This window comes from Camelina sativa, chromosome 2 (assembly GCF_000633955.1).
Source record: "Camelina sativa cultivar DH55 chromosome 2, Cs, whole genome shotgun sequence".
In the NCBI taxonomy this organism is placed as follows: domain Eukaryota; kingdom Viridiplantae; phylum Streptophyta; class Magnoliopsida; order Brassicales; family Brassicaceae; genus Camelina; species Camelina sativa.
This window is the reverse complement of record NC_025686.1, coordinates 11,720,340-11,733,492: the sequence shown is the minus strand read 5'-3', so window position 1 is coordinate 11,733,492 and position 13,153 is coordinate 11,720,340. Positions and strand designations below refer to the sequence as shown.

Here is a 13,153-nt window from a genome sequence, read left to right as displayed (position 1 = left end):
AAACCCAGAAAATACTGAAACTTGCATCAAATGAAAGATAAAGCAAAGATCTACAATATTGGAGAAAGAATCAAACTCAAATTCTTAATATTCTGAAAGTTATGAAACCAACAATATTGAAGAATCTAGTGTTTTCTCTCTTAAAAGAGTACAAGATCTAAGAAAAATAAAAGTGCAAAGGGAATAATTCCCAAAAGGGTAAAAACTAGATTTTTAACTATTCTAAAAAGCTGGACTCTTGGTGGCTGTTGGGTACAAGGTCCTTAAATAGAAAAAGTAGTGGAAGCCCTAAAAATGCTAAAAGACAAAATAGCTAGGCGGCTCGGCCAACTCGACCCGGTGCTCGGTCGAGTGACCGGTCGAGTTGGCTTCTCTCGTGCAGCTTCCACTCGGTCGAGTCTCTCTCTGCACAAGGTCGAGTGTTTGGTCGACTGGGCGGTCGAGTGGGACTTCGGACCTTAGTTCTTCAGCCTTAACTCTCTTGCTTTCCCTTCATGATTGCTTCACTTCTCCTCAGCATTGCTTCCATGCTCCTTAAGCTCCAAAATCACTTGATTATGCATGAAAAAATGCAAATGCAATGCAACTAAACTCTAATGCATGATTAGTCCTAAAGCTATGCAATAATGGGTAAAATAGATAGCAAAAGATGCAAAAGATGTGAATATATTAAGGGAAAACAGGGTAAAATATATGAACATCAAAGCATCACAAACATCAAGCAATCAGAGATAGCATGCGGAAGCTAATAAGCTAAGCAAAACAATTTAGTGCAAACACAATAACATGCAACAACATGCAACAACAATAACTTGGATAAAAACAAGAGTTTTAAACAAGTTTTAATTTATGGGGCCGATATGCTTCCTTTCCTTCACGCCCTCATGAATAACCAAATTGCAACCACTTAGGCATGCAACCGGACTTCACTTTAAGCCACACCGTCGTGTAGACAGCCTCGGCTAGGGTAGCGAGCCCAGTAACCTCCAAGCTCTTTGTAACCAACCCTACAAACACACGAACATGGGTTGTATATCATGGCTGCATGTGGTACGGAATAGGAAGGATAGCAATACCCCAGTCTTACTATGCTTAGCCGGAATTTCTCGCGGACTAAAACGCATTAAGACTTCACCAAAGTTGATACTTGAGTTTTATGGTTTTTAAGCTCATAATTTTACAAGTATCTTAACGTAGTTATCACCCTTGTTACTAGAACATTTTGATCTAGCAGCTGGTGTAACCTCACAGCGCATGCATTTAAACAAGAAAATCACAAAGAAATTCAAGTAAAATGCAACTACATGCTCATGCAAACCGTGCACTAGATGGATGTCTTTAAATCCCCATCTAGTCCGGCAAAATATGTGCCTGAACTCACAGAAAACCGGCGATCTCTGGAAGGAGTGGTCGGACTTTCTTCACGGCAACACTTGAATCCTCTCCCTTGTTGAAATCGAGTTCCTTCTCGATTCAACACTTAACAGCGGTCGTCGATAGTCTTGTCTTGCTTCTTCTCTTCTTCCCTTCTTCTCCCTTGCGGCAGCACTTCTTCTCTTTCTCTCCTCTTTCTCTCTTCCTCTCCTTTCTTTCTTTCTCTCTTCTTTAGTTATGATTTTTTGGCAAAAATGAGAGAAGGTAGAGGTCCTTATATAGAGGAAGAGGGCGACGACTTGGTCCAATGCATGTTTGGCGTTTGCCAAGTCTTGTGGCCACAAAATTTCTTGCTTGTACACTTGTTGAGTGTGAGCAACACTTGTCCAAAGGAATCTTGTATGTTTTCCCATTCACACTTTGCATGAAATGTGATTGGCCACTTTTTATAAGGTGGAAATGATGTTGCTTCCCACTTCCAATTTTGTTGTAGAGATGCCATGGAATATCCTTCATAGATTCCTCTTCTAACTTGCATGCTTTCCTATTGGTTGATCTTTGAGAAAACAAATTCCAAAATTTCCGGAATCTTGTCGGGTCGGCCGATCGTCGGTCATCTCTCGACATCGCCCAGTCCTTCTCGGCAACTCTCGGCAATACTCGGTCGTCATCGGCAACTCTCGGTCCTCCTTCTCGGACGTTATCGGCAACTCTCGATTCTCCTTCTCGGACATTATTGGCAACTCTTGGCAACTCTCGGACATCCTCAGTAAATCTTCGGACATCTTTGGCAAGTCTCGGCACTCTCGGACATCCTCGGGCATCTCTCAAACCATCAATGTTTCCTCGGAAATTTCTTTGGCAATTCTTCTTCTCTCCTCTCTTGGCTCCCTTCCAAGTCTTTGCCAGGCCTTTTGGTCATGGTTTTCCCTTTGGGTTTTTACCCCTTGGTGAGGGTCACTACATTCTCCCCCCCCCCCTTAATAGAATTTGTCCCGAATTCCATAGGGTTCTGAGGGTCCTGCTTCATCTTCTTCAACAAATAATTGAGGATACTTGGCTCGAATCCTATCCTCATCTTCCCAAGTGATGACTTTACGGTTCTGCTTTCCCCAAAATACTTGGATTTGAGGAATGCTTCTATTCTTTAACTTTCGCGTCCTCCTTTGCCCTATTCCAAACGGTCCTTCAGGGTATGTCAGATTAGGCTCCAACTCCTCGATAGGTTCGGGCACAATCATGTTAGGATCTGGTACATGCTTCCGTAGTTGTAAACATGGAAGACTTTATGTAGCCGCATCATCTCTAGCATAGCTAGTCGGTAGGCTACTTCTCCAACTCTTTGCTCAATCGGGTATGGTCCGATGAACCTTACCGCGAGCTTTCCCACTTTACCAAATCGATCCTTTCCTTTTTGTGGTGTGACCTTCAAGTACACCATATCTCCGACTTTAAACTCCATTTCCCGCCTTTTGCGATCTGCGTACTTCTTCTGGCGGTCTTGAGCTTTCTTCATGCTCTCTCGAATAAACTTGATCTTCTCCGTTGTCTCATCAATCAGCTTGTTATTGAAGCTTGTCCTTTCTCCAACTTCGGTCCAACAAAAAAGGCGTTCGACAGGGCCTTCCGTACATTGGTTCAAAGGGCGACATGCCAATGCTTGAATGATAACTATTGTTATACGCAAATTCGACTAATGGCAAATTCTTCTCCCAATCTGATGACCATTCCAAAGCACATAGTCCGATCATGTCTTCTACGGTTCGGATAGTCCTTTCCGTCTGTCCATCCGTCTCTAGGTGGAATGAGGTGCTCATGTGAACATCTGTTTCCAACGCCCTATGCAGATCTTGCCAAAATAATGACACGAATTTCGGATCGCGATCAGAGACAATGTTTGCTGGCACACCATGCAACTTCAGAATCTCGTCTATATACTTCTCTGCCAAGTCTGGCGCTTGATCCGTGCTTCTTACTTGAACGAAACGGGCTACTTTGGTTAAACGATCAACCACTACCCATACTGCATCATTTATTCGTCCCTTCCTTGTTGGTAGACCGGTAATAAAATCCATTGAAATAGAATCCCATTTCCACGTTGGTATGGGCAAGTTGCGAAGCAAACCTGCTGGCTCTTGATGTTCTACCTTGACTCTTTGACATGAATCACATTGGCTTACCCATTGTGCTACTGCTCTCTTCAATCCAGGCCAATGATAATATTTGCACACGTCCTTGTACATTTTGGTTCTTCCAGGGTGTATACTTAACGCTTAGCTCTGGGCTGCTCTCAGTATCTCCTCTCGTAGTCCATTCCGGTCAGGTACAGTGATTCTCCCGTTAAGAAGTATGGTTTCATCATCCGCCAAATAATAACCACTAGCATTCAGTCCTTATGTACTTTTCAATTCTTCGATAATCTTCTTCAGGTTCTCGTCCTTGGGTTGCTCTTCATGAATTCGATATAGTAGGCTCGCTTGAGTTACAGCTTGTAAACCCAACGGCTCACTAGATTCTCCTTCTAAGGCTAGAAGCCTTACCTTCTTCAATTCTTCGGCTAGAGACTCCACATCTTTCTCGGCATCAACTTGTGCTTTCCTTCGGCTTAGCGCATCTGCAACTACATTTACTTTGCCTGAGTGGTACTGAATCTTCAAATCGTAATCGGCAATGAATTCCATCCACTTTCTCTGGCGCAAATTAAGATCCGGTTGCGTGAACAAGTATTTAAGACTTTGATGGTCCGTAAATACCTGAACCGCCTCTCCATACAAGTAGGATCTCCATATCTTTAACGCAAACACCATGGCTGCCATCTCTAGGTCATGTGTGGGGTAGTTTTCCTCATGCTTCCTTAATTTTTGGGAGGTATAAGCAATAACCCTCTCTCCTTGCATCAGAACACACCCGATGCCAACTCTTGATGCATCGGTATACACGGCATACGGCTGATTTGGCTCGGGTAGAGCTAGAATTGGTGCCGATGTTAATGCTCCTTTTAGCTTCCTGAAGGCTTCTTCTACTTCTCCACTCTAGATAAAAGGTACCCCTTTACCAATGAGTCGCGTCAAAGGTTTTGCAATGGATGAAAATCCCTTCACAAACTTCCGGTAATAGCCTGCAAGGCCTAGGAAGCTTCTAACTTCTGACACTGACGTTGGTTTCGGCCATTCCTGAATTGTGGCAATCTTCTCTGGGTCGGCGGACACGCCTTGTTCCAAAACTTGGTGTCCTAAAAATCCAATCTCCCTTTGCCAGAACTTACACTTGCTGAACTTGGCGAACAGCTTCATCTCCCTTAGTCTCTCCAACACTTTCCTCAAATGCTTCGCGTGCTCCTCTGCACTCCGTGAATATATAAGGATGTCATCGATGAATATTATCACGAATTGATCCAAAATAATCATGGAAAACTTCATTCATTGACCGCATGAACTCTGCTGGCGCGTTGGTAAGTCCAAACGGCATCACCACGAACTCGTGGTGGCCATATCTTGTTTGAAAGGCAGTCTTCATTACATCTTGTTCCGCAATTGAGATTTGATGATAGCCGGAGGCTAAATCAGTCTTCGAAAACCAACTTGCTCCTTTGAGTTGATCTAACAGTTCATCACTCCGTGGCAACGAATATTTGTCCTTAATGGTTATGTTATTGATTCCTCGGTAATCAATACACAAACGCATGCTTCCGTCCTTCTTCTTGACAAATAGCACTGGCGCTCCCCATGGCGATGAACTCGGTCGAATAAAACCCTTCTCCAACAAATCCTCTAACTGAGTCTTGAGTTCAGCCAACTCGGCTGGTGTCATGCGATACGGTGGCTTGGCAATTGGGGTAGCTCCGGGCTCAAGATTTATGGTGAAAGGATGGCTTCTTGGTGGAGGCAATCCTTCTAACGGCTTGAATACGTCCTCATAGTTCTTGACTATGACAATGTCCTCAACTCCCATGCCTTCCTTGTCATCTCCTCCCATGGCGGTAAGAGTGACCAGATACACACTTTCTTCATCAAACGATCTTCCAATCCTTACTGCTGATGCGAAGTACGCCGTCTTACTCGGGCTAATTCCGTTGAAAATTAGAGGTGTCCCTCCTCCATTTTCAAATATAACTCTGCTCCTGCTGCAGTCTATATGGACTTGGTGCTCTGACAACCAAATCATTCCTAAAATAGCATCGAACCTCTCCAACGGCATCACTAGAGGATTCACCAGGAGGTTTGTATCCTGCAAGACTATCGACACTTCCTTGAACCATCTTCTCGTCTTCAAGGGCGGTTGATTACCAGCGGTGTAGACGTTGATGTTCACTTCTTCCTTCTCACACAAGTCTCCAAACTTGTCAGCCACTCCGGGAGTCACAAAACTATTGGACGCTCACGAATCGAACAGTACATATGTGTGTTGTTACCACCAACAAGTAATGTTCCTAAATGCAAGGAAAATATAAAAATGCAATGCAAAAACTAATCACACAAACACACAACAATCACAAGAGAGTTAGAACCCAATCAAACCTATTATAGGGCCTTTCGCGGGCTTTGGAGGTTTGGGTGGCTCTACTCTTAAAGCAAAAACATTTGCTGGGGTTGCTTGCTTCTTTGCTGGGGGTTCCTTCACTTGCTGCACTGGCTGGGCACGGTTCACAGTTTGGGCGTTCAGTTTGGACGGCTTCGACGGACATGAGGTCGCATAGTGTCCCATCACGCCACAGTAGAAACATGTGACAGACGAGAGACTACTATTCTTAGTTTCCACAATGGTTGGACAAGCTCGAGCAAAATGCCTAAGTTGACCACACACATAGCATCCTCTAGGATCCATGTTATTCACTGCACGACCTCCTTGGTTAACAGTCATATTGACTTTACCATGACCTGCACCCCAATTTCGTCCTGCTACTTGATTCACCTTCCGGAAATTCACAGCTTTAGTCAACTGCACTGGTTCCTTCTGTTTCTCTTGAACCATAATTTCTTTCTCCGTCTCGATGGCCTCCTCAACACTCACCGCTCTCTCCTCCACTTCTGTGACACTTCGGTATGTCACAGCGTGTAACCTTCCCTTTATATCTGGCCTGAGTCCGTTAAAGAATCTCCGGGCCATGGCTAGCTCATCGTCATTACCCTGGTACAAATATCTCCAAAGTCTGGTGAAAACTCTCCCATAGGCTCGAACACTCCTCTCACCTTGTTCCAGTCGCAAGAACTGATTCTCTAGTCGGTCACGCAATTCTGGTGGAAAGTACTTCTGCTCGAACTCTCTCCTGAATATATCCCATGATATAGTCTGATATCGATAGCGAGAAACCACGCTATCCCACCATGCACAAGCATCTTCTTCTAGGAATTTGACTGCGATTGGTCTCCTAAACTCCTCCGGACATCTTGACATTTCAAAGTTAGTCTCCAATTCTCTTATCTATGCGTCTGCCAGGACAGTGTTCTGGTCTCCTTTATCTTGGAAAGTCCTAGGTTCCTCATCATTATTACTAACTTTAGAAAGTGGTCTGATGAAGTTTCTGCTGGTTGACTTCCTTGGTTTTGCTGCTGCTGAAACATGTGGTTTAAAAGATCTAGAATCATTTTAAGCGTTTGCTTGGTCTCTGGTACATTCGGCTCATTCGGGCCTCCTCCACGGACTGGGCCTCCTCTTGGCATCTTTTGGTTCGGATCGGTAGCATATTGCCTGATCGGTGAAAATCCTAGTGCCGGGTTGTATGCACTCTCAGGCTCACTGTACCGAGTAGAACTCGATGGCGTGTACCTCGGCGTCGCGACAGGTACATCTCTAACTTGCAGACCCCATTCCTCTGGACCAAACTGTTGACTTGAACCCATCCATGTGTCCGGCGAAAAGTGCATCGATCTAGACCTTTCGGATCCTTGACCAGACATCTGCATCCATGATCAGCAAGGTTTACTTAATCCCATCTAATCCTAAGTGATGACCGAACCAGATTATCCTAAGTGTCTACTGCGACCATTTTGACTTGGTAAAACATTCGAAAGCGCGAGTAATATAGCATCATAACCATGCTCTGATACCACCGTTGTAACGCCCCCGAACCGTCGTATGGCCGGCCAGACCGCGGATGGCACCAGGACGCCACTATGGGATTGTTCACCAACGATCCGGCCAGGTGCAAGAACGAATCAGGACCCTTTGGCCAGTCCATCGATGAGGTTCCCGACCACATGGCACATCCTTCAGGCTTTGCAACCCCACAGACACGCCGTGCGTTGAGCCGACTCGGACAAAGTCTATATAAGTACGACTCGCCCGTTTAAAAGAAACCCGAATATTTCGATTAACAAAAGAGTTATAACAAAAGAGTTTTTGGACAAGGCTTAGTGCCGAGTTTGATTTGAAATAAAAGACATACTTGTATTTTACAATAGACACAAAATAAAACAACTCTAGGTTCCTATAATTCACCACGCCCTCTAGTTCCCTCTAGGGTCACCTGCAGCACAAAAATTATATCATAAGTAATCTAAGATTACTTAGTGAGCTTCATGGTTCCTGCACCATAATAATCCCCCAACCCCAAATATCAACAACAAACAACATGCAAGCAAGCATCACAAACAACAAGCAATCAGAGTTAGCATGCGGAAGCTAATAAGCTAAGCAAAACAATTTAGTGCAAACACAATAACATGCAACAACATGCAACAACAATAACTTGGATAAAAACAAGAGTTTTAAACAAGTTTTAATTTATGGGCCCGGTATGCTTCCTTTCCTTCACGCCCTCATGAATAACCGAATTGCAACCACTTAGGCATGCAACCGGACTTCACTTTAATCCACACCGTGGTGTAGACAGGATCGGCCAGGGTAGCGAGCCCAGTAACCTCCAAGCTCTTCGTAACCAACCCTACAAACACACGAACATGGGTTGCATGTCAGGGCTGCATGTGGTACGGAATAGGAAGGATAGCAATACCCAGTCTTACTATGCTTAGCCGGAATTTTTCGCGGACTAAAACGCATTAAGACTTCACCAAATTTGATACTTGAGTTTTATGGTTTTTAAGCTCATAATTTTACAAGTATCTTAATGTAGTTATCACCCTTGTTACTAGAACATTTCGATCTAGCAGTCGGTGTAACCTCACAGCGCATGCATTTAAACAAGATAATAACAAAGAAATTCGAGTAAAATGCAACTACATGCTCATGCAAACCGTGCACTAGATGGATATCTTTAAATCCCCATCTAGTCCGGCGAAATATGTGCCTGAACTCACAGAAAACCGGCGATCTCTGGAAGGAGTGGTCGGACTTTCTTCACGGCAACACTTGAATCCTCTCCCTTGTTGAAATCGAGTTCCTTCTCGATTCAACACTTAACAGCGCTCCTCGATAGTCTTGTCTTGCTTCTTCTCTTCTTCCCTTCTTCTCCCTTGTGGCAGCACTTCTTCTCTTTCTCTCCTTTTTCTCTCTTCCTCTCCTTTCTTTCTTTCTCTCCTCTTTACTTATGATTTTTTGGCGAAAATGAGAGAAGGTAGAGGTCCTTATATAGAGGAAGAGGGCGACGACTTGGCCCAATGCATGTTTGGCGTTTGCCAAGTCCTGTGGCCACAAAATTTCTTGCTTGTACACTTGTTGAGTGTGAGCAACACTTATCCAAAGGAATCTTGCATGTTTTCCCATTCATACTTTGCATCAAATGCGATTGGCCGCTTTTTATAAGGTGGAAATGATTCCCACTTCCAATTTTGTTGTAGAGATGCCATGGAATATCCTTCATAGATTCCTCTTCTAACTTGCATGCTTTCCCATTGGTTGATCTTTGGAAAACAAATTCCACAATTTCCAGAATCTTTTTGGGTCGGCCAGTCATCGGTCATCTCTCGACGTCACTCGGTCCTTCTCGGTAACTCTCGGCAATACTCGGTCGTCATCGGCAACTCTCGGTCCTCCTTCTCGGACGTTATCGGCAACTCTCGATTCTCCTTCTCGGATATTATCGGCAACTCTCGGACATCCTCGGTAAATCTTTGGACATCCTCGGCAACTCTCGGCACTCTCTGACATCCTCGGGCATCTCTCAAACCATCAATGTTTCCTCGGACATTTCTTTGGCAATTCTTCTTCTCTCCTCTCTTGGCTCCCTTCCAAGTCTTTGCCAGGCCTTTTGGTCATGGTTTTCCCTTTGGGTTTTTACCCCTTGGTGAGGGTCACTACAAAGACGATAATCATGATGTCTTAGTTGCCAGTTGGATGTGGCGCCTTCGTAGAGAACTACCTGTACTTTTGGAGAAGATGTAAACAGTAGATGTGGCTACTCGTTCAGGACAAAATGATGCGAATGAGGAAATAGACGCCAATGAACAACCGAGAGAAGATACTATTGAGTTGGTGGATCTTCTAAGGACCATGAAGCAGGATATGAAAACCGAGTTCGATAAAATTTCGGCGAAGATTGATGGGCTTGAAAAAAGGATCGAACCGTTGGAAGTATATGTGAAAGAGCAAGAGAAATTAAAGGTAATACTTCGTAATAGTATAGTAATACTTGGTAATACTAGAAGGTGTTAACAATATTTGGTTTCATGTCAGGTGCCTGTAGATGACGAGCAACCGAGTACTTCGAAAGAAGGAGGGAGAGGGACGAAGAGAAAAAGGTCTAAGAAGTAGTAAAACTATGTTATTTTCTTTGATTTGTCATCGTAGTACTAGTAAAACTATGTAAAACTTCACTATTTTCTTGGATTTGCGATTGGTACTGGTATTACTAGTAAAACTATGTAAAAGTACGTTATTTTCTTGGATTTGCCGTTTGTATTTTTGGTAAAACTACGTAAAACTAAACAAAACTAGAGAATTCATAGAAGAAAAATATAGAACATGATTCAATTCAACAAGGAGGCATAATCCTAGAAGTCACATAAAAGATAGAATATCATGATTCAACACGAGAAGTCGCATAAAACATAAGAAACTGATTCAACAAGAGAATTCATATGAAAGATAAGAAACAGAAACTGATTCAACAAGTTTAAACCAACGTAGAAGATCGACTCAGATAATATCAATCGAAACACAACCTATCCAGGAGATCGACTCGAGTGGAAAGCAACTCCACCTCCTCCCTTAGTTTGGCAATCTCGTCACTCTTCTCCTTAAGCTGCAACTGCAAATTATAGATCTGAGTATGATGGGGGTCGAATTCTTTCAATCTCTCCCAATGGTTATCAACATCCTTCCTTAAGCTTTGGGTTTCTTCTTCAATTGCGTCAGCCCAAATTTTCTGCCTGTGCAATCCATCATCCTACAAAATATATCAACGAACAGACATCATATTCAGATCTCTCAATTGTATTTGATTTAATTTAATTTACTTTATACTTAACGTAAGTAAACCATCTCTTTTTCTTTGTTTTTGTTGGAGAGATCTCTTCGACGATTCGCTCGCCACATGGGCAAATTCGAGGCATGGCCAAATCACCATCGGCTATGGCTTGTCGCAACGCTTCTAACTTCCTCGCCCTCTTCTGATCAGCATAGTATAGGTTGGCCTCAAATTGTTCCATAGTTTGAGAAGGAGAGAAATTATAGATCTAGAATTTGACTTTGAAGATGAGAGAAGAGAAGACTTTCAGTTACGAAGAAAATGAATGAATGGATGAGAATGAGGAAGAAAAATCTTCGGGGCTGTGGTGAAGAAAGAAAAAATGAAATTCTGGCCACGTGTAAAAGATGTGTGCGTTCACACTGTGTGTTCAAACACAGTTTTACCGATTAATGCAGTTGCACGAAAATTGCAAATAGTTGTACTTTAGAGGTTTTTCAGTTTAATAGTTATATTAAACCTTAGCATTACTTTTTTTTACAGTTGATTAAACTTAACTAACATACAATTACAAGCTTTTTGCAATTTCATAAGTTAAAACTTACAATTCTATAATTTTTTCATGCTTTCTTGGTTATTATTTACAAAGTGACATTAAACTTGTAATGAAACACTTGTTGAGATTCTTTCATAAATAAATTAAAATTAATATATTTTGGAAAATTATTCATTTATAGTAGAAACCTATGTAGAACATTTATACAATATGTATTGTCAAAACTGGTTTTAGGTAGTACCAATTTTATTATTTTCAGTAGTACCACTTTTACCATTTTTACCTGTTTTATCTTAGTTGTGCCAGTTCTACTCTCTTATATACACATATTTTGAAAGAAGAAAACATTAATAGACTTCAAATTAAGTTTCAAGAGGGAGTTATGCCATAAGAAAGTAGAGATTAGTCAAACCAAACACAATTTATACATGAAGAGGTGAATCAAACATGCACATTATCTCCAAATAACGACCATTGGAGTCCTTGTCTCCGGCGCCTTTTATTCTGTGTCCTAAGTCGAGTTTTTGGTCGTTTTTCCCCACCAGATGCATACCTTTTTGTTTTCTTTCTTCCCCCTATTATTTTCTGATTCGGAGGAATGATCTGCATATCTTAGACATCATCTAAGACATCCCATCTAAACTTATCAGGTACTATATAAATTGTCCTGCAATATGCAATTGCCCACAATTCCATCCAATAATTGTAACATCCCGGATTTTAATTGGGAATTGGGCCGATTTGTTCTCTCTTCAAGCCCATTAAGGTCCAAGAAGAGCAAGTCACAAGAATGACAAGGGTTTATTGTGTGTAATTGTGTTAACGTGTATACGCTTATATCGCCGTCCTTGTTGCTAGTGAGAGAGGAGAGTCGATGAACCCTAAAACCACACCAGCAACTTGATCGTTGAGTCATGGAAAACTTATGTTGTGTTCGTGTTGTTGGTGTTGTTGTCGGTAAGAAGGAGAAGCTTATCGTACGGACTCGTGGTTCTCGCTATTCACCGTCGAACACCATCATTGGTCAGTTAGCCACCGTGTGTCACCGGAGATGTCAGCCGCTGTCACCGGAGCAGCCGTAGCTGTAACATCCCGGTTTTTAAATTGGAAATTTGGCCAGTTTGTTTTCATTTCAATCCCATTAAGAACCAAGTGATCAAAATACAAAAACGGCGAGGGTTTATGTGTGGCGAGTATATGCGTATATTACTTCTTCATTTGCCGTCAAAGAGAAACGCGAAGGTAAACCCTAAGTGCAGACCAGTATTTCCATATGTGAGTTTCTTGTTGTTGATGCCATTGTTTTGTAAAGAGTTCGTGATGTTGTTGTAGTTAAAGTCATGTGATAGAGCCATCGTTGAGTCCACCGTTATTGATGTTGGAGCTCACCACTCTGATATTCCCTGTTGTCGTCAACGTCGGTCGTTCTCCACCGTCGTTCTACCACTGTCTCCGGAAATGTCAACTGCTGGCACCAGAGGAGTCGTGGTCCATCGGCGGTGTCGTTATGGGTGAGGAAACCCTAGATTTATTTTGTAACTTGCGGTATAAGTTTCTGATATTGTCTTGATGGATTGTTGCTTTGTTGTTGTTTAATTGTTGAGTCATGAGGACGTAGCCACCATGGGCTGCACCATCTCGTGGAGCCGCCGAACAGATCCGTCGAGAACAGTTGCAGAGGTAAACGATGAAGCTTTAGTCTCGTGTGTTGTATTTTGTTGATTATTAAACCGATGAGTTAAACCAAGCTAAACCAAGACACGTACGGGATTATGGAGTTGTGCGATTAGTGTGAATTGGGTTTGTTTATTGATTAAACTCGATTATGTGGTTGTGCAGATAAATTGGGATTACTGAACTCGAACGTATACATGGTCACGTGGGTTTATTAGATTATCAGACTGTTGGTTTGATTTAAT

The 13,153-nt window shown here is 42.6% G+C and overlaps 1 protein-coding gene across 1 annotated transcript; it reads right to left on the bottom strand.

Annotated features, from left to right (window-relative positions):
- On the bottom strand, positions 4,407 to 7,271 carry LOC104750837. The gene is made up of 4 exons (XM_019230320.1): positions 6,871 to 7,271; positions 5,882 to 6,640; positions 4,802 to 5,740; positions 4,407 to 4,719 (listed from the first exon to the last, which is right to left on the bottom strand). Exons 1-4 carry the CDS (start codon positions 7,269 to 7,271, stop codon positions 4,407 to 4,409), a joined length of 2,412 nt encoding a protein of 803 aa, XP_019085865.1.

What these genes read in the sequence shown, in the direction of transcription:
- LOC104750837 (XM_019230320.1), bottom strand. Translation starts at nt 7,271, where the DNA reads ATGTCTGGTCAAGGATCCGAAAGGTCTAGATCGATGCACTTTTCGCCG. An exon ending in CCTATAATAGGTTTGATTGG is followed by an intron (nt 5,741 to 5,881) that starts GTTCTAACTCTC and finishes AGCGTCCAATAG; the next exon opens with TTTTGTGACTCCCGGAGTGG. An exon ending in GCGCCAGCAGAGTTCATGCG is followed by an intron (nt 4,720 to 4,801) that starts GTCAATGAATGA and finishes ATATTCACGGAG; the next exon opens with TGCAGAGGAGCACGCGAAGC.